This window comes from Tupaia chinensis, unplaced genomic scaffold (genome assembly GCF_000334495.1).
Source record: "Tupaia chinensis unplaced genomic scaffold, TupChi_1.0 Scaffold000115_1, whole genome shotgun sequence".
Classification (NCBI taxonomy): Eukaryota; Metazoa; Chordata; class Mammalia; order Scandentia; family Tupaiidae; genus Tupaia; species Tupaia belangeri.
Window position 1 is genome coordinate 189,957 of NW_006159579.1, and position 18,108 is coordinate 208,064.

The window sequence follows — 18,108 nt, forward strand, 5'->3', positions numbered from 1 at the left end:
AGAAGCCGGAGGGAGCTGGGGGGCTGGCGCACTGTGGCAGCTGCACTGTGCTGCCGCTGTCTTACTGTCACGGAGAGGGCTCTCCTGGGAGTGAGGCTGGACCTGGGCTGTGCTGGGGGGCGGGAGGCCCCAGGCTGGTGGTGGGAGACAGGGAGGGGGAAGGTTTAGGCAGGATGGTTCTCACGTTCCTGCGTCCACCCCTTACAGGTGTGCAGCAGATGATGGTGGGCGTAGGGTCCCTGCTTCTGCTCTGGGGCCTGGCCACTCCATGCCAGGGGCTTCTTGAGACGGTTGGCACACTCGCTCGGATTGACAAGGATGAACTGGGCAAAGGTGAGCCCAAGGCTGGCAGTCCTGGTTGCAGGGCCAACAACCCCATCCACAGGGTAGTGGTTTGCTTTGAGGGGCAGCTGAGAGCAGCTGCTTAGATGTTATGCTCTCCAGGCTGGGGAACAGCAGAGGCCGTTCGGGAGGCTAAGCTTTGCTCGCAGGCATGATCGGGCGACTAATTAGCTTCTGAGAGAGGGATTTGGGGATGTGGACTTGGGCTGTGTGGTGACTGCATGTGGCTCAGGGGCAGAGCCTGGGCAGGGCTGAGGAGGTTGGGGGTGCATGGTGGAGCCAGTGTCTGCCCCACATTTCTCCACTGGAGGAGCTGGACCTGGCACCTGGGGCTTCTGGGCGAAACTCAGGGACGGAGTAAGAGCAGTCGTGGATAGCAATGCTTCCAGGAAGCCACCCTGGCCTTTCCTAACCTTCCACTCTGCCCTTTACTTATAGTGCACACAGAGTCAGGACTGGGGTGCCCTGGAGGGAGCGGGGATCACCTCGTCTATCTAATCAGGCACCCATGCCTCTGAGCTCCTTCCTCTCTGCATCCATGCTGCAGGCCAGCCCAGGCTTGGGAGCCCAGGTCATGCTATTGGCCCAGAGGCAGTTTGCTGTATGGGGTCAGCAAATCTCCGCCCTCCTGGGCCTTAGTTTCCCCATCCTGAAAATGAAGGGATTAGCATGGACTTCTCTCATTCATTCCACAAACACTGAGTACCTCCCGTGTGCCAGGCCGGGAGGGTGGCCACTGGTTCTGTGGGGGTAGTAGGAAGCTGTTAGGGTTCAATGGGCTCCACCGTCTGAGTCTAATGTCTGGGTCAATTTCGTTTCAAAAAGAGGTTTGCTCAAGCTCAGAGGAGCCAGGGAAGTGCCATGGTCCTGGGATCGGGGAAGGACTCTCAACACCTTCCTACTCCCACTTTCCACAGCCATCCAGAACTCGCTGGTCGGAGGACCCATTCTGCAGAATGTGCTGGGGACTGTCACATCTGTGAACCAGGGCCTCTTGGGCTCAGGAGGGCTGCTTGGAGGAGGTGGCCTGCTGAGCTATGGAGGGGTTTTTGGAGTCGTGCAAGAGCTCTCGGGGTGAGTCTGCTGCGGCCTTTCATCAGCTCACCTGTTACACACCCCCAGAAAGGCTCGGCTTGTGTTTACGTCAGGAAAAGGAGGTAATATTGATGATTCTTAATTTGCTGGCAGTGAAGGTAGAGGGGAAAGGTGGTGGTCTAACTGTTCTCCTGTGGGCCTGGCGGACAAGAGTGGCTGTGTGCTCCCGTGTGGAGGGTTCCAGCTGGGGTCAAGTTTATTTGCTCCCTGTGTGGCCTGGGACAAACTGCTTAGGCTCACGGGGCTAATCCAGGTGTCGTCAGGGCTCCCTCTGCCATCTCCTTCAGGCGTCTGCTCAAAGCAGAGCCCTGCCCTGAGTCTCCCCGCCCACCCCTCCCCTGCCTTCCAGTTCTCTACTGGGCCTATCACGCCTCTGCACATCAGATGTTTTATTGGTTTGTGTTTTGTTTTCCCCGGTAGATTATAAACGCAGGAGGGGTAGGATTTTTATATGGTTTGTTCAAGGTCATGACCTGGTGTCATAAATAGAGTTTGGCATTTAATAGATGCTTACAAATTTTTGGAATGACTGAATGAAAACACATAATGGCTAATACAAGGGGGAGGTCTTTGAAAAGTTTGTGGAAATAGACTATAATGAAAAAACTATGCTTGAATGTTTATTTTTAGTTTTTACCAAAATAAACTTATTATATTTCCATGGTTTCTTTATTTTTAATTAATTTTTTTTTTTTGAGAGAGAGATTCTTTTTTCTTTTTTGGCTATAGGGCACATGTATGCTCACTGGGCAGAGAGAGACAGAAAGCAAGAAATCACGCCCCCACACACAGGGGGGGATGGCCATGCTGTGGCTTCTTCTCAATTCTCCTCTTGAGATTTTGGGCATGCACACACACATGCCAGGAGTGCCTCAAGCCTCTGAGTCCAAGGCTGGAAACTTGGTCGGCCACGGGAGTCCAACAACGTGACCATTACACCATCTGCTGGTCCCTTCCATGAGCTTTACAAAGTCCTCTCATATTTATATAGTTACAAATTAATAAACACGTACCCAGAGTCTCGTGAGTACTTGGCACCATGCTAATCATTGGAAATGAATTACCCACCTCAGTCTAAGGGACCAACTGCATTTAACGGGTGAGGAGAACGAGGCCCGGCTGGTAGTGACCTGGCCGAGCTCACTCAACTGGGGTAGGAGGGGGAAGGCGTCTGTGTGTTTAATCGCAGGGAAACCATCCATGGCTGCTGGTGAATCAGAGGAAGGGCAAACTGCAGGCCTCAGGGAAGGCTGAAGTCCAGGAGCCAGGGTATGAGAAAGGGTCCTCTGACAGGAGAAAATGGAGTGCCAGGAGTGGAAGAGGGGGAGTGAGTGTCACCTCCCCCAACAACACGTGACGTCTGGAAAAGGGGCTGTAACAGTGGATGCTGCCTGAGGTTCACTACGTGTCACACCGTGCTAGGTGTCGTCATTCCCTGTATTACAGATGTGGAAACTGAGGCACAGAGCATGAGTGTGACTTGCCCAAGCTCACACAGTCAGCTAGTGGCAGAGCTGGTGTGCGGGCCACCTGGCTGCACCGTTAGCAGACAATCATGGGGTTGCTGGCAGGACGCCGAGTTAGTCTGTTGTCACGCAGTGAAAACAGGCTGGCACACACGGAACGCTCACGAAATATTATCATATTCCATCCTACATTTATCCAGCGCGTGCTGGACCAGGTTCCTCACCTACGTCATCTCATTTGTCTTTGCAACTTTCTTACAAGGGTACTAGTACCACACTTTCCAGCTGAGAAAACCCAGACCCAGAGAGCTACAGGAACTGGCCTGAAGGCTCCCAGTTGGCTCTACGGCGTGAGACAGGGGACTCAGGGTCTCACCCGGTCCAAAGGGTCCAGGTACTTGCGGTCTCTGGGAGTGAGCATTCCTTTCCTTCACTTCCACCCAGGCTGAAGATTGAGGAACTTATGCTGCCCAAGGTATCACTGAAGCTGCTGCCGGGATTCTGGTCCCTTCCATGAGCTTTACAAAGTCCTCTCATATTTATATAGTTACAAATTAATAAACACGTACCCAGAGTCTCGTGAGTACTTGGCACCATGCTAATCATTGGAAATGAATTACCCACCTCAGTCTAAGGGACCAACTGCATTTAACGGGTGAGGAGAACGAGGCCCGGCTGGTAGTGACCTGGCCGAGCTCACTCAACTGGGGTAGGAGGGGGAAGGCGTCTGTGTGTTTAATCGCAGGGAAACCATCCATGGCTGCTGGTGAATCAGAGGAAGGGCAAACTGCAGGCCTCAGGGAAGGCTGAAGTCCAGGAGCCAGGGTATGAGAAAGGGTCCTCTGACAGGAGAAAATGGAGTGCCAGGAGTGGAAGAGGGGGAGTGAGTGTCACCTCCCCCAACAACACGTGACGTCTGGAAAAGGGGCTGTAACAGTGGATGCTGCCTGAGGTTCACTACGTGTCACACCGTGCTAGGTGTCGTCATTCCCTGTATTACAGATGTGGAAACTGAGGCACAGAGCATGAGTGTGACTTGCCCAAGCTCACACAGTCAGCTAGTGGCAGAGCTGGTGTGCGGGCCACCTGGCTGCACCGTTAGCAGACAATCATGGGGTTGCTGGCAGGACGCCGAGTTAGTCTGTTGTCACGCAGTGAAAACAGGCTGGCACACACGGAACGCTCACGAAATATTATCATATTCCATCCTACATTTATCCAGCGCGTGCTGGACCAGGTTCCTCACCTACGTCATCTCATTTGTCTTTGCAACTTTCTTACAAGGGTACTAGTACCACACTTTCCAGCTGAGAAAACCCAGACCCAGAGAGCTACAGGAACTGGCCTGAAGGCTCCCAGTTGGCTCTACGGCGTGAGACAGGGGACTCAGGGTCTCACCCGGTCCAAAGGGTCCAGGTACTTGCGGTCTCTGGGAGTGAGCATTCCTTTCCTTCACTTCCACCCAGGCTGAAGATTGAGGAACTTATGCTGCCCAAGGTATCACTGAAGCTGCTGCCGGGATTCGGGGTACAGTTGAACCTCCACACCAAGGTGGGCCTGCATGGCTCTGGGTGAGTGTGCCCCTGTGGACCCCTATCCGGCTGTGCCCCACCACTACCCCACTTCTCCAATTCCTCCCCACCCTACCTCCCCCCCAGTGGACTCCTATCCTACTGCCTGCCCCTCCCCCACTGCCCCTCCCCAGGGACCTCCAGTCCACTGCCCCAGGGAACCTCCTCCACTCTTCCTCTGGGCCCTACCCCACTGCCCAGGGCTCACCGGGACAAAGAGGGTGCAAAGATGTGGATACCGGGGTGAGAGGTCGGCCAGGCGGGGCAAGACCACTCTCAGGTCACGCCACTCAGCTCCTCCAGTCTTGGGATGGGTGTGGCTGGGCCTGATGGTGGCTGTGTGTGTTGTGGGGCCTTGGCCGCCTGGCCACGCCCTCAGTATCGGATCTTGCAGCCCCCTGGGGGGCCTCCTGGAGCTGGAAGTGGAAGTGAACGTGTCATCTCGGGTGGGGCTGGGCGTGAGCTCGCGGGGCACGCCCACCCTGGTCCTCAAGCGCTGCAGCACGCTCCTGGGCCACATCAGCCTGTTGTCGGGGTGAGTCTGCAGGCACAGCGGCGCCACCCTCGCCCCGACTGTCTCCTGTCTCATGTCTCACATGCATCTGGGCGCCTCCTGGCCTCACCCCTTCCACCTTAGTCCCCCTGAAATGGTGACCTGGGGTCTGAACTCATCCCAGCCATTCGTTGGCCCAGCCGGGTTCTACCCGCTGCACAGGTCAGACTGAACCCACCATGGACAGGGATTCCGGCCCAGCCCATGGCTTGCCCACCCACTCCTGGACGTCTTGCTTGTCACCCGCCCCTCCCCCCCAGTGCTGCTGTCTGTCCCCTCCCCAACATGGATCCAGCTTAGCATCATCTGGGGTCCCTCCATTAGCAGGAATCTCAGTCCCTGCTCTGAGCATGAGAGACCGTCTCTGCCCTGGCCTGCTGTGTCTGGAAGGGAACCCATCCCCTGACTAGGCCTGAGTGTCCTCATCTGTACCCCGAGGGAGGACCTGGATTTAAGGATCTAGAGGCACTTTTACATCCAGCAGGACACAGTGGCTGTCCCTGCACCTGTGCTGAATTGCCACTCCCATGAGATGGCCAAGGCCCAGAGAGGGAGGGGACTGCCCATGGTCATGCAGTTGGAGGCAGGGATGGGCTGCTCTCTGACCAGGGCCCAGGTCTTCCCAGTGCTCTGCACCTCCTCCAGCTGCCCTGTCCCTCCCCCGTATCCATCTCCCCCGTGAATTTCTATATTCCAGGCCCAATCCCAGCCCCACCCCTTCTCTGCCCCATCTTTGTGGGGTGTCTCTGAGCAGCTTCCTGGGGTGGGGAACCTACAGCCCCATCTCTGGAAGGGTCCTCATAATAGGATTCTAGGAGGGGCCTCTGGGCTCCTCACTCTCCAGTGGGTCCATCCTGTTCATCTGGGTAGAGGTGGCAGTGGAGGGAGTGGGCCCAGGTGGCGCTGGTGTCCCGGGGTGTGCTTCTGAGGTCGCCCCCCTTCCTCTGCACTCCTGTGGTCTCCAGGCCTGAGTCCATCCACATGCAGTTCTCATCCTCAGGCCACCTTCACGACCATTGTTCATTCTCCCACTCATTTATTACTTCCCTAAGTACTTATCGGTCCCTCACTCTGAGCCAGGCACTACTCTAAGCCCGAATGTCTACAAACATCGGGGGAGGCAACGGCGGACAGACATGGGGTGCCGACTGTGTACCCGACATGCCAACTCTCCCATTTACCCCGGGCTTGGCAGCTCTCTAAAGCAGGCATCGTATAGATGGGGAAACTGAAACCGTCCTCTGGGTCCCCTGGTGAGGTAGAGCCAGGATTTAAATTCAGGCCCCAGAGTCCCAGATCAGAGAAAGCCAGAGCCCCAGTGCCCACCGCCCTAATGTCTGGGGGGAGCTGCCTCTGAGTGCCGGCCCCCTTACATGTCTCACTCTGCCCCAAAGTGCTTCCCGGACTGGTGAGTGTGGGGGCCAGGCACGCCCCACCCCAGCTCTGGTAAAGCCAGGCGCCAGGCAGGATTAGGCTGTACTTTCCTTCTACGCCCCCTGGGTAATCCCATCCTGCCACCTGTCCATGGGCCTCCCCAGGGCAGGGGTGGGGCGGGCCCCTGCGGCTAGTCCATGGGCAGGTGCAACCCTCCCCTGACCTCCCAGGATGAGTTCCAGTTCCAGATGGCAGGAGGCCTCCGCTCCAAACCTGGGTCTCATTTTCACCCCTGCTCGTTTTTTGCTACTTGTATTATTATTTTTTCTTTTTTAAAGATTTTTGTCATAGGGTGCATGCTTGTCAGAGAGAGAGACAGTGAGAAGAAAAGTGAGAGATCGTCCCCTGGGAGGATGGCCATGCTGCAATTCCTTCTCTTCCAGTCTCCTCTCAGAATTTTGGGCATTCATTCACACACGCCCAGCATGATTTTCAAGTTGCCCAGTCTGGGACTCGAACTGCAGTCGATCATGTGGGAGTTCAGTGCCTTAACCACTATGCCACCTGCTGGGCCTGCTACTTGTATTATTACTGTTGGCTTTATGTTTTGCTTTACTTTAGCTTTAAACTAAAACTGGGCCTCTTCATGATCTTAAACTGGGCCCTGTGTTTGGTGATCATGCAGATGACCTAGAAAATCACATGCAGATATATTCAGACATTGTAAATAAGACATGTGAGCGAACTGCTCCAAGATGCTTGCCCATGGCCTGTCCTGGCTGTCCTGACATCTTTCGGGGAAATGAGCCACTCTTGAGAAAGAGTGGGTCTGGCCTAAGCCCCATTGCATGGAGGGACAGGGTAGGGTTTCTGTGACACAAAGAGGGATTTAAGGTCAGAGTTCACTGACAACACATAGAGATTGACGATTTCGCTCCACAATCCGGATTTCTGGCTTTGCTTGTGCAATCAGCCACCCGGCTAACTGGCATCTCCCTCCTGTGAGTGGCACACAGCAGGCGCCGAGGGGCCATCCCTAACCAGCCTCCCCGGCCTCTCTGGTTTCCTCCACTATTTTTGCAACTTGCCTGACTCCTGCAGTTTGGGGCTCCAAGTTCAAATGCAGCAACCCTCTGGTCTCTCTGTAAATAGCTGTGACCTTGGGCAGGCTGCCTTTCTCTGGGGGCCCCAGCTGTAGGACGAGAAGCCAGACTGGGTCAGCTCTGAGGTCCCAATGGCAGACTCTCGGGCTCGGATCCTGTGATTCCCAGACATGGTCTCTGCTCCCTGTCCTTATAGCTCAGGGGATTTCGGTCTGTGTAGTGGATACCCTGGACCCAGGTCGGACCCTGGGAGGAAGAGTGGAGGCGCCCCCCGAGGGTCTGATTCTAGGTTTCTCAGGGCCCACCTGTGGTGGCAGGAGGGGCCTGCAGCCTTGTTCCCACACTCCAGCTGGCCTCCAAAATGTCTCATCTGTTCCCCCAGCAGCCTCTGGGGCTTTCTAACAGGGCACATGTAACAAGGGAAGTGGCTTTGGGCTGCTCAGCCTGCCACCTCTTCGAGCTCCAGCCCCTCCCCTGCATCCCACCCGCGTGTCCCCTCATCCGTGTCCCAGCACCATATAGCAAGGCATTTCAAGGACAGGCAGCTGGCCCAGCACCAAGCGAGGGCTGATTCTTACTCATCCCGTGACCTCCGTCTCCTCTGGCTGCAGCTGTGCCCCGTGGTGGACAGCGTGCTGGGCGTGGTGAATGAACTCCTGGGGGCCGTGCTGTGTAAGTTGGGGCCCACCCTTCCTCTTTGCCCCATCTTGTCCCCCCCACCCCATTACCCCAATGGGATAGGGTACTCAGGGGAAGGGAAGGGGCAGGACCCTGGGACCTCTTCCTTCCTCCTTGCGCTTGGGGGAGCCTCACGGAGGAGCGCTGGGCTCAGGCTAGTTCCACGGGGTGCGGAGCCCAGGAGTCAGCCGGTTCCCCACATGGTGCTGCTCAGGCCAGCGTCAGGCACTGTGGAAACAGAGGGAGGGTAGCATGATTACCCAGTCAGACAAGGGCACCGAGGCCAGAGAGCTTAAGGAATGCAGCCAGGGCCCCCGGCCCCAGCAGAGCCCTGACTCTCTGCATCTTAGGGAGACCAGGGAGACTTGTGTGCGCAGCAGGGCTTTGGAAAGCATGCACAGGAAAAGGAGAACTTGGGGTGGGGATGTCTCCATGTGCGGCATTACGCAGAGGACGCAGGACTCCAGCCCTGGGAAACGGGAATCCTGGCCTTGCCACTCTGTGATTGTGCACGTGGGCTGGTGACTTCCTCTGAGCCTCAGTTTCTTCCTCTGTGAAATGGGATTGACAGTAGCACCCAAGCAAACTCTTAGTATAATGCTAAGCATTCAATAAACAGAAGTAGAGCTGTTGTTACTGGGGACTGAGCTCATGGGGTCTTTCTCCCTGGCCTTTCCACGTAGGCCTGGTGCCCATGGGGGCTCTCGGATCTGTGGAATTCACCCTGGCCACACTGCCTCTCATCTCTAACCAGTACATTGAGCTGGACATCAACGTGAGTGCCCGTGGGGACCTGTCCCTAGCAGGGGTGGGTGGGGTAGTGAGTGGGGAGGTCAAGGCTGGGTGGGTGAGCAGCCCTGAGATGCTTCATGCCCTGTCTTTGGCCCTGCAGCCCATTGTGAAGAGTGTAGCTGGCGACATCATCGACTTCCCCAAGCCCCCCATGCCGGTCAAGGTGCCCCCCAAGCAGGACCACACATCCCAGGTGACAGTGCCACTGTACCTCTTCAACACCGTGTTTGGGCTCCTGCAGACCACCGGCGCCCTCGATATAGACATCACCCCTGACCTGGTGAGTGCGGACGGGGAGCTGGGCAGAGCCTGGAGACGTTGCCGGCCCTTGGCATTGTGCTCACCAAGTCCCATCATCGCTGGTCAGCCTGGCTGGGCCTCCTCTCTGTCCTAGGAGAAAGTCGGACACACCTATGTGCAGACCCTACTGCTGCCCACTCCCACACTTGGGGCGGACATGTGGACATGGCAACTCTTTTTTTAAAAAAATATTTATTTAATTTAATTTATTATTTTAAAATTTGTTATAGGGCACATGCCCTCACCAGAGAGAGAGAGGGAAAGTGAGAAAACAAGCTGCCAGGTCTCGGACTTGAACTGTGGTTAGCCATGTGGGAGTCCAGTGCCTTAACAACTATACCACCTGCTGGTCCAGGACATTGCAACTCTTAATGGCCTCTGCTTACTGAAACCTGAATGGCACCTCTGAATCCTTTTCAACTGGGGATTCCAGGAAGTCACATTCTTTTCTTTTTTTTTTTTTAAGAATTATTTTTTATTGAACTTTATTCATTTATTTACTTTTTTTTTTTAAAAAAGAATTATTTTATTTAACTTTATTGATTTATTTTTATTTGACCAGAGAGGGACAGAGCTAGAGAGAGAGAAAGTGAGAAAGCAAGCTGCCAGGTTCAGGACTTAAATCATAGTCGGCCATGTGGGAGTCCAGTGCCCTTAACCACCATGCCACCTGCTAGCCCTCATTTATTTACTTATTTTAATTTGATCTGAGAGGGACAGAGCAAGAGCAAGTGGGAGAGACAGAGAAAATGAGAAAGTAAGCCACCAGGTCTGGGACTCAAACTGTGACCGACCATGTGGTAGTCCTGCACCCTTAACCACGCCTCCTGCCGGCCCTGAGGAAGCCACTTTCAATGGGTTAGGCCGGCATATGAAATGGAGCCAGCTTCCCAGAGAAGCCTCTTTTGAGTTTAAGCCCAGTTTTATGCTACACTGTGAATGGCTAACATTCCCTCTATGTTTCAAGAGCAGATTTGAGTTGGAGAAGAGAAAATGAGGGTCGGACTGTACCGAAGGTCACTCGTACATTCATTCTGTAGCTTCTGGGGCCCCTTGATTCCCCTTTGGCGTCTCACATTTGGTGGATCTGGAAAACCCATGTCCAGGAGTCCCACCCAGAGGCAGTTTCTTGTGTGCGCGTGTGTGTGTGTTTGATTAGAGGGGAGGGAGAGAGGCAAATTATTCCATGTGTGCTGAAGGTATCTTTTCCTGTCTGAGTTCACCAAACCCTTCTCCCGTTTGGTCTCGGGCCAGGTTCCAAGCAATGTCCCGCTGACAACGACAGGCCTGGCAGCTCTGGTCCCTGAGGTGAGTGGCCCTCTCCTGGGCTTTGGTCCCTGTGGCTGTTGCCCAGTGAGCCTGCGTGGACGCCAGAGTCCTTCTCAATTCAGCTCTCCAGGCAACTGCAATGAAGCGGGGGGTCCAAACTGACGCTGACGTGAGCATGCCTCGTGCCTGATCCTGTCCTGAGAGCAGACTGCTTAGGAAGGAGAGAACCAGGAGGGGGCTGCCTCCAAGGCCCACTGGGCATTTGTCCCCGGGCCATTGCCTCTCAGCAGGCAAAGTGCAGGAGATTCTCTCCAGGTCACTGAGCCCCTCCTTCCAACTGCCTTACTTCATCCTGATCTTAGTTTCTGTCCGGGGGAGTCTGCCTCTTCCCCAGAGAGAAGACTCAGGGCACTGTCTTAGAGAGGGGAGAAGAGGGAGAAGGGGCAGGAAGCCCATGCAACAAGGGCTGGACCAGCCACTTCCAGCTGTGAGAATCTGAATTCGTACTGAAGTTCAAATGATTACTACAAGGTCTTTATGTAATAGCAAATTCTGATCGATGTTGGAAGGAGGTGGGCTAGCTGGTGGCACAGTGGTTAAGGCAGCTGGATTCTTCATAGCCTACTGCATAGTTTGAGTCCCAGGCCTGGCAGATAAAACACACACCAGGCATGTGTGCATGTGTATCCAAAATCCCCAAAGGAGGGAGAAACAGAGGAGAAGGGACTGCAGCATAACCATTCTCCTTGGGGTGGGTACTTTCTCACTTTCCCCCTCACTCTCTCACTTTCCCCCTCACTCTCTCTGTCTCTCTCTGGAAGTGCATGTCCCCTCTGGCAAAATTTGAAAAGACAGACCCAGAGGGCATAGGATTTTGTCAGACAAGATGGAGGGGGCAGCTGAGTTTTGGGGTCCAGAGGACAAGCTCTGTGAGTCCTTACAAGTGGTGATTCAAGGCAGCCTTGCAAGGTGAGAGAGGGGCCTCACCTTGCAGTCACTCGGCTGAAGGGCATGGGAGTTTCAAAGAAGGACAGGATTAGGGTGACAGTCATAGATCCTCCTGACGGCAGGAACTGTAGGAGGGTAGGAGGGCTGGGGAGTGACGATGGCAGGGAACGGGGATCTATGGAGACAGCCTGTGCCACATCCCTTGTCCTTGGAGGCTGAAGCCTTTGCTTTCCCCACGACTCCCACCACTCTGTATGGCCATGATGGCATCATGACAAGACTCCGACGTTCCAGTCCCACTGGCGTGGCTCGTTCAGCCAGTCAGCTGACCTCCATCGAGCACCTGTACTGCACCAGGCCCTGCGCTGGCACAGGGAAAGACCCAGACCTGGGGCTGCAGAAGGACAAGCAGGGACAAGTAGACAGAGGCCCTGAGCTCAGGGAGCTGCCATCCAGCAGGAGTGACCGACATTGCCCACATTAAAAAGGACGCGAACAGCATCGGAGGGTGGAAGAGAATGGGTGGGGGACACAGGTGAGCAGGGCCGGGCAGTGCTTTGGAACAGGGTGCAGTGGGATGCCTCAGTGAGGAGGTGCCCTCTGAGCAGAGGGTCAGAGGAGGTGATGGAGAGAACCTGGGGGGCCATGCCCAGGGAGCGGAGACAGCGGGTGCAGAGGCCCTGAGGTGCAGCGTGCCTGGCAGGTTGAAAGGACAGCCACTCACAGGTGGCCAGTGAGTCTGGAGAGGGGAAGAGGAGGGGCCAGGAGTGGCTGGTGAGGCAGTGAGCAGGAGAGAAGACCAGATTGGATTACATCGGCCCTGCCGGCCTCAGGGAGGATTTTGACTCTGTGTGAGATGGGGATCTGATGGGATGGGGATCTGATCTGGTGTTCCACAGGCTGGTGTCACCCCGACTGAATGCCAGTCTCATGGGGCTGAGACTCGACTTGTCCGGTTCAGGTTGTAATCTCAGTGCCTAGCCTGGGGCCGGTGCCTGTTAGATGCTCAATGAGTGTTTGCTGACTGACTGATGGGCTCAAACACCAGCCTCTAAGCTGCCCTCATGTCTCCTATTCTGCCCATGTGTCCCCAGGCCCTGGGGAAGTTGCCCCCAGACCAGCACCTCCTGCTGTCACTGAGGGTGAAGGAGGCACCCACGATCACGCTCCAGAGCAAGAAGGCCACCATCTCCATCCTGGCCAACATCCATGTGCTATCCTACAACCCTCAAGGGACTTCTGAAGCCCTCTTTGACCTGAGTGGGGTGAGTGGGTGAGAGACGGGTGGGGCTGGGCACTGAGGTTCTCTGGGGTGCTTTCCCCTTAATTCTGAAACCCCACATGGCACAGATAGGAAGCCCCTCTCCCAGCCTGCAGCCCCAGAGCTTCATCTGGACTGAGCTCGAGCATCCCCTAGTCCTGCTGGGTCCCTCAGGGCCATCTGGCCCAGCCTAAGGCCTGTCCACACCCGAGCACCCCCTAGTCCTGCTGGGTCCCTCAGCGCCGTCTGGCCCAGCCTAAGGCCTGTCCACACGGCTTCCTCGGAACCTCAGCTCCCCGACAGCTCTGCCCAGATGTCTCTACGGCAAGCCCCACCCCAGATTCCCGTCTGCCCCCCACGCCCTCATTTCTGGTGTCCCAGCACACCTCTGCGCCGAGACAGGTCCCTCCCCTGCCCGTCCGTCCTAGCTCCCCAGGGCCCGGCACCTGACCCTGCACTCAGTGCCCTCCTGCCTCGTCCCCGTCCTTGCACCTGGAGCCTCAGTTAGCCAGACCTGCCAGATCCCACCTCTTTTTTTTTCCTGCAGACCCCCACCTGGAGTGCTGTCCCCTTCCCTCAGCTAACTCCTCTTTCAGGATTCAGCCCAGGTATCCTCATGGGCTGCCCGGCCTCACCCCCTGCAGGCTGGCCCGAAGGTCTCTCCCATCTCCTGCGGCCCCAGAGCTCTCTCATACATCACTGACCACCCCGAGTCTCATTCTCTGGTTCTTAAATTCCAGACCCTTCAAGTTTCCTCCCCAGAGCCCAGCCTGGACCTGGGTGCACAGTAACCGGGCCTCTCTGTAAGGGTCAGTGGCAAAAGCAGACGGCAGAAGTCCTCCATCGGACCTGTCCCCAAGGCCCTTCTCCAAACACAGGGGTAACCCTGCCTGCTTTTCCACTCAGGCTATGACTCTGAATGCCCACCTGGCTCCCTCGGCCACCAAGCTGCACATCACCCTGTCCCTGGAACGGTAATGTGGGGGCTTGGGAACAGGGTCCTTTTCTGGTTAAGGAAGGAATTAGGGACCAGCAGGAACCACCTCTTATTTACTGAGCATCAACTAAGATCCGAATGTCTCTCCAGCAACGTCCTAGCTCTCAGGCCTGCCCGAAAGGGAAGGGAGTCAACCCACCTTGCAGATGAGAGGCTGGGCTCAGAGAGGCGGGGCTTGGTGTGTGCTTTTACCACTGCCTCCCCTTTCTGCTCCAAACCTGTGTCTAGCAATAAATCCACCTTCGGAACTTCGAGTGATCAGCCCAAGGCTCTCCAGGAGTCCCGAGTGCTGTATAACCCCCAGCAGTTCACGTGGGCTCCCTGCTTTCTAGTGTCCCCCATCCAGCTGGCTACAGGCATCATGACAACATAGCGCCCAAGATGATGAAGTGGTGACAGTCCGTCCTTAGCACACGGCACTGCACAGTTTGCAAGCCCCACAGCCGCCCAGGCTCGCTCCAGGCTGTCTCTGGAGCAGGTCTTGGTATGGACTCCACTTTTCAGGCTGGAGCAGGGCCTGGGGCCTGTCTGCCCTCCCCTGGTGGCAGGGCCTTGCCTAGGGTCTGTGTAGTCTGCCTGTCCTGAGCCACAGACCCCCAGGGCTTACCCACCTAGTCTCAGTGTCCACCTTGGGCCCCTCTGCTACCACAGCCCCCTGCACGTTCCATGCTGTCCCATTTCTACCCTGCTGCCTGGGTTCACCTGGGCTTCCTGGTGCCACTTCATGTCTCAGCCCTTCAGGAGGCAGGGCCAGATTTGCTCCACCTGTAGGTCACTGCCTTTAGTGAGCACCTGCTGTGTGCAGGGCACTCTGTCCAGGGCTCAATCTAGGGGTAAGGGGCCGGGCAGTCCTTGGAGAGGCTCAGCCATTACCCAAGTAAACGTTCGGACAGCTAGGAGTGAGGCCAAGGTTCCAAAGTGCCCTCGTTTCAGGGGCGACAGCCTTGAAGTCTCAGTACTTTCATAGATAAGAAAACTGAGTCTTGGAGGGATGGTCGGACAGAGGCAGAATGGGGCCTGTAACCCTAAAGGGGTACAGTGGGGACAAGCTGGGGTGGGAGGCTTGGGGTGGGGCAGAGCGGCTCCCAGCAGGTGCCAGGGTGGGAGCCAGGGTGCTCAGCATCTCTCTTCTCCCCACCAGGCTCAGTGTCAAGCTGGCCTCCTCCTTCACCCACGCCTTTGATGTAAGTTCCCGGGAGGGTGAAGAGAGCTTCAGGTAGGGGTTGCATGGGATGGCAACGGGTCACAGGCCTATGACTGAGCTGGTGGCTAAGCTCACTTTTGGCATGTCGAGCATGTGGGTATCGGGGCTGGGGTGTGATCATCTCAGGGATGTGAACCTTAGGCTCTGCCAAGGTCTTAGGACCTCACAGAGTTGTAAATATCTAGAACCTCACCAGGGTCCAACATGCCGGAACTTCACACAAGGAAGAAAGTTCTGGAACTCTAACATTTCAGAGTCCCAGTGAGCCCAAGGTTTCTGCCTCTCATGGAGTTCTGAGGTCCTGAAATTTCACAATGGGCTCAGTTTCTAGAACATTCTAAGGTTGCTAAACTGAACAAGAATCTATGGTTAGATCTCAGAGTTCAACTAGAGCCGGGCACATTTTCCTCCCCCTTTCTCAGACACCGCCCCCTGCAGGCCCCATACCCTTCTGGAAGGCTTCTCTTCCATGCTTATGGGACCAAGGGTGAAGGCAGGCTTAGTCACAGAATCCCCTTTAGGGTTACGGTGGACAGCCTGCCAGGACCTGTGTCCTCTGGTGCAGGGGCAGCTGGGGCAGCTGGGCCTCTGGGTTCCCCTCCCTGGGACGGTTTTCTTCCTTGCAAACCCACTCTCCCCCTCTCTGTGTGCTCTGCTGCAGGCGTCCCGGTTAGAAGACTGGCTCAGCGACGTGGTCCGGGCAGCGTATGTGCCGAAGGTCAATGGTACGGCAGCCTTTGCTTCCTCCTCGGACACGTGGAGTGTCTGAATTTAGGGCTGTTGGATCTGCTGCCTCTCTCTGTTGTTCTGATGGGGACACTGAGGCCATAGAGAGATGAACCCCCATTTCTAAGATGCAGAAACTGAAGCACCAATATTTCACTCAAATGATGTTGATAGCACTTAGGTCATGCCAGGCTGTGGTCCCAAAAGTGGATCTGACCTGGGTCCTGCCTTCTGCTTCCACAGTCCAGAGGGAAATCAATTGTATAAAGAAATGATTATAATATACACAACCCAGGGTCCACAAGGGATTGATAGAACCTCTAGGTGGCCTTACTGAGGAGAGCCACTGACACATACAGAAAAAGGACATTTTTGTTTGGACATAAGAGGATAAATAGTTTTCCAGAATAAAGCTATATCCCCAGGAAGAGAAGCAACTGGCTGGAGGAAAGCAATAGAGCAGGATTAGTTGGGTCCTAGGGTCCTTAACGTCTGAGACACCCCCTACACCCATATTTTTGCTCTCAACCATTCTCTCTTGCTTTTAAAATTATTTTATTTTTAAACATTTATTTATTTAACTATTTATTTGTTATGATTTTCAAACCACTGGGTCCAGGATTCGAGTCTCAGTTGGCCATGTGGGAATCCACACCTTAACCAACATGCCACCTGCTGGCTCCGACAATCATTCTCTCTGTACAGTGGACCTGAATGTTGGAATTCCCCTGCCCAAGATTCTCAACGTCAATTTTGCCAATTCAGTTCTGGAAATCATAGAGGTGAGTTTCCTCTGCAGATGTGGTCTAGCCGGGTCTGAACTTTGTCTCTGGAGAGTCCTGCTTGAAATCCATGAGGGACATGCTTTGCCTCATTGTTTGGTCTGCCCTGTACCATTTTTAAAGTGCTCACAGAATGGCAAATTACTGGGACCAGCAGATGGTGTAATGGTTATATTGCTGCACTCCCATGTGGTCAACCACAGTTCGAGTCCCAGACTCAGTGCTTAAAACACACTGGGCATGTGTGCATGTATGCCCAAACTCCTGAGGGGAGAAGAGAAGGGATTGCAGTGTGGCCATCCCCTGGGTGGGGGGGCGGTATTTCTTACTTTCCGTCTCTCTGTCTCTCTGTCTCTCTAGCATGCACCCATTAGCAAAAATCTCTCTCAAAAAAAATTGTAAATTAACTCAGGAATGGCAGATATATGCGGGATCTTGGAAAAAATGGAAAAAGTGAATTTAAAGTATGAGTTAATATTGATGCAATAAATAAAAAAGAAATCCATGCAGTTTTTTCATAATACCCATTTTCCATGACATGTGTGCTACCACTTTTTCCTTGCATGCCCATGGCAGACATTGTTAATCAATTACAGAGGATTTTCTTATTGCATTCAGACACACGTCTGATCTATAGAACAACCTAAGCTTCACTCACAGGATCATAGCTCTCCTATTCCAGGGGTAGCAAATACACGTGCTCTCTCTCCCTTATCCTGTGCCCATGCTGACATGACTAATAGATCACGAGACCCTTTCTTTAAAGTTTATTTATTTATTCCATGAGCTAGAGAGTCTTGACACCATGATCCACCCCTAGCCTCAGCCAACCCTGGGTCATAAGCACACATGTGCCTGGCCTGCTCAGGAAGGTCTCCGGAAGTGTATCTAGAACCTGGAACCTCTCCTCGTGGGTCAGTCTCACAGTTCTGTATTTTACCCATTTACCGTTGTACCACCATCTGGCCCCCATAACGCTTTTATTTGCTGACTTTTTTTTTTTTTATAAGAAATTTTTGCTATAGGATACATGCACTCACACCAGAGACAGAGAGAGATGGAGATACAGAAAGCAGGAAATTACCCCCCTAGGAGGGATGGCCACGCTGCACTCTCTTTCCATTCTCCTCTCAGGATTTTGCCACACATGCATACGCACTCAGTGTGAGTTTCAAGTTGCCGGGTTCAGGACTCGAACTGCAGTCAACCATGTAGGAATCCAGCACTTAAGCACTCCACCACCTGCCAGCCCTTCTTGCTGACTGTTGACATAGTCTCAGTATCTTTTTCAAATTAGTGCAATCTGAGTCTTGAAACAGCTCTGGGAGGTAAGCAGATAGGGGGTTTTGTACCCATTTCTCAGATAAAAACCAGGACTAAGGAGGTCACATTTCTAACCTAAGATCACACAGTAAATCAGTGGCCAAAATGCACTTGAACTTGAGTCTCCTACTGTCAGCAACCTGTCCCACCCTGGGTGTCCTTTATCCATCGTGCATCCATTTGTTCATTCGCTCACTTAATGAGTCCCTGCTGTGTACCGGGTACCGGGCTGGCCCTGGGTGGGGTGGGGAGATACAGAGGGTTACAGGGACTGGGGTGTGGCAGGGAGGCGGGGGATAGGGATTGGGGGGGCCCGTGGGAACT

The 18,108-nt window shown here is 54.5% G+C and overlaps 1 protein-coding gene across 1 annotated transcript in view; it reads left to right on the forward strand.

Moving 5' to 3' along the window:
- The first annotated feature begins 215 nt into the window (after positions 1–215).
- Positions 216–18,108, forward strand: part of BPIFB3 (BPI fold containing family B member 3) — a 20,803-nt gene continuing 2,910 nt past the window's right edge. Inside the window, exons 1-15 of the mRNA XM_006144147.1 lie at positions 216–333; positions 1,260–1,416; positions 4,370–4,474; positions 4,869–5,009; positions 5,112–5,189; positions 6,422–6,473; positions 8,116–8,176; positions 8,866–8,957; positions 9,075–9,254; positions 10,529–10,582; positions 12,586–12,756; positions 13,659–13,726; positions 14,891–14,933; positions 15,615–15,678; positions 16,385–16,461. Of these exons, the coding sequence (XP_006144209.1) occupies positions 219–333; positions 1,260–1,416; positions 4,370–4,474; positions 4,869–5,009; positions 5,112–5,189; positions 6,422–6,473; positions 8,116–8,176; positions 8,866–8,957; positions 9,075–9,254; positions 10,529–10,582; positions 12,586–12,756; positions 13,659–13,726; positions 14,891–14,933; positions 15,615–15,678; positions 16,385–16,461 (1,458 nt within the window). The 5' untranslated portion in view covers positions 216–218. The remainder of the gene's footprint in view (positions 334–1,259; positions 1,417–4,369; positions 4,475–4,868; positions 5,010–5,111; positions 5,190–6,421; positions 6,474–8,115; positions 8,177–8,865; positions 8,958–9,074; positions 9,255–10,528; positions 10,583–12,585; positions 12,757–13,658; positions 13,727–14,890; positions 14,934–15,614; positions 15,679–16,384; positions 16,462–18,108) is intronic.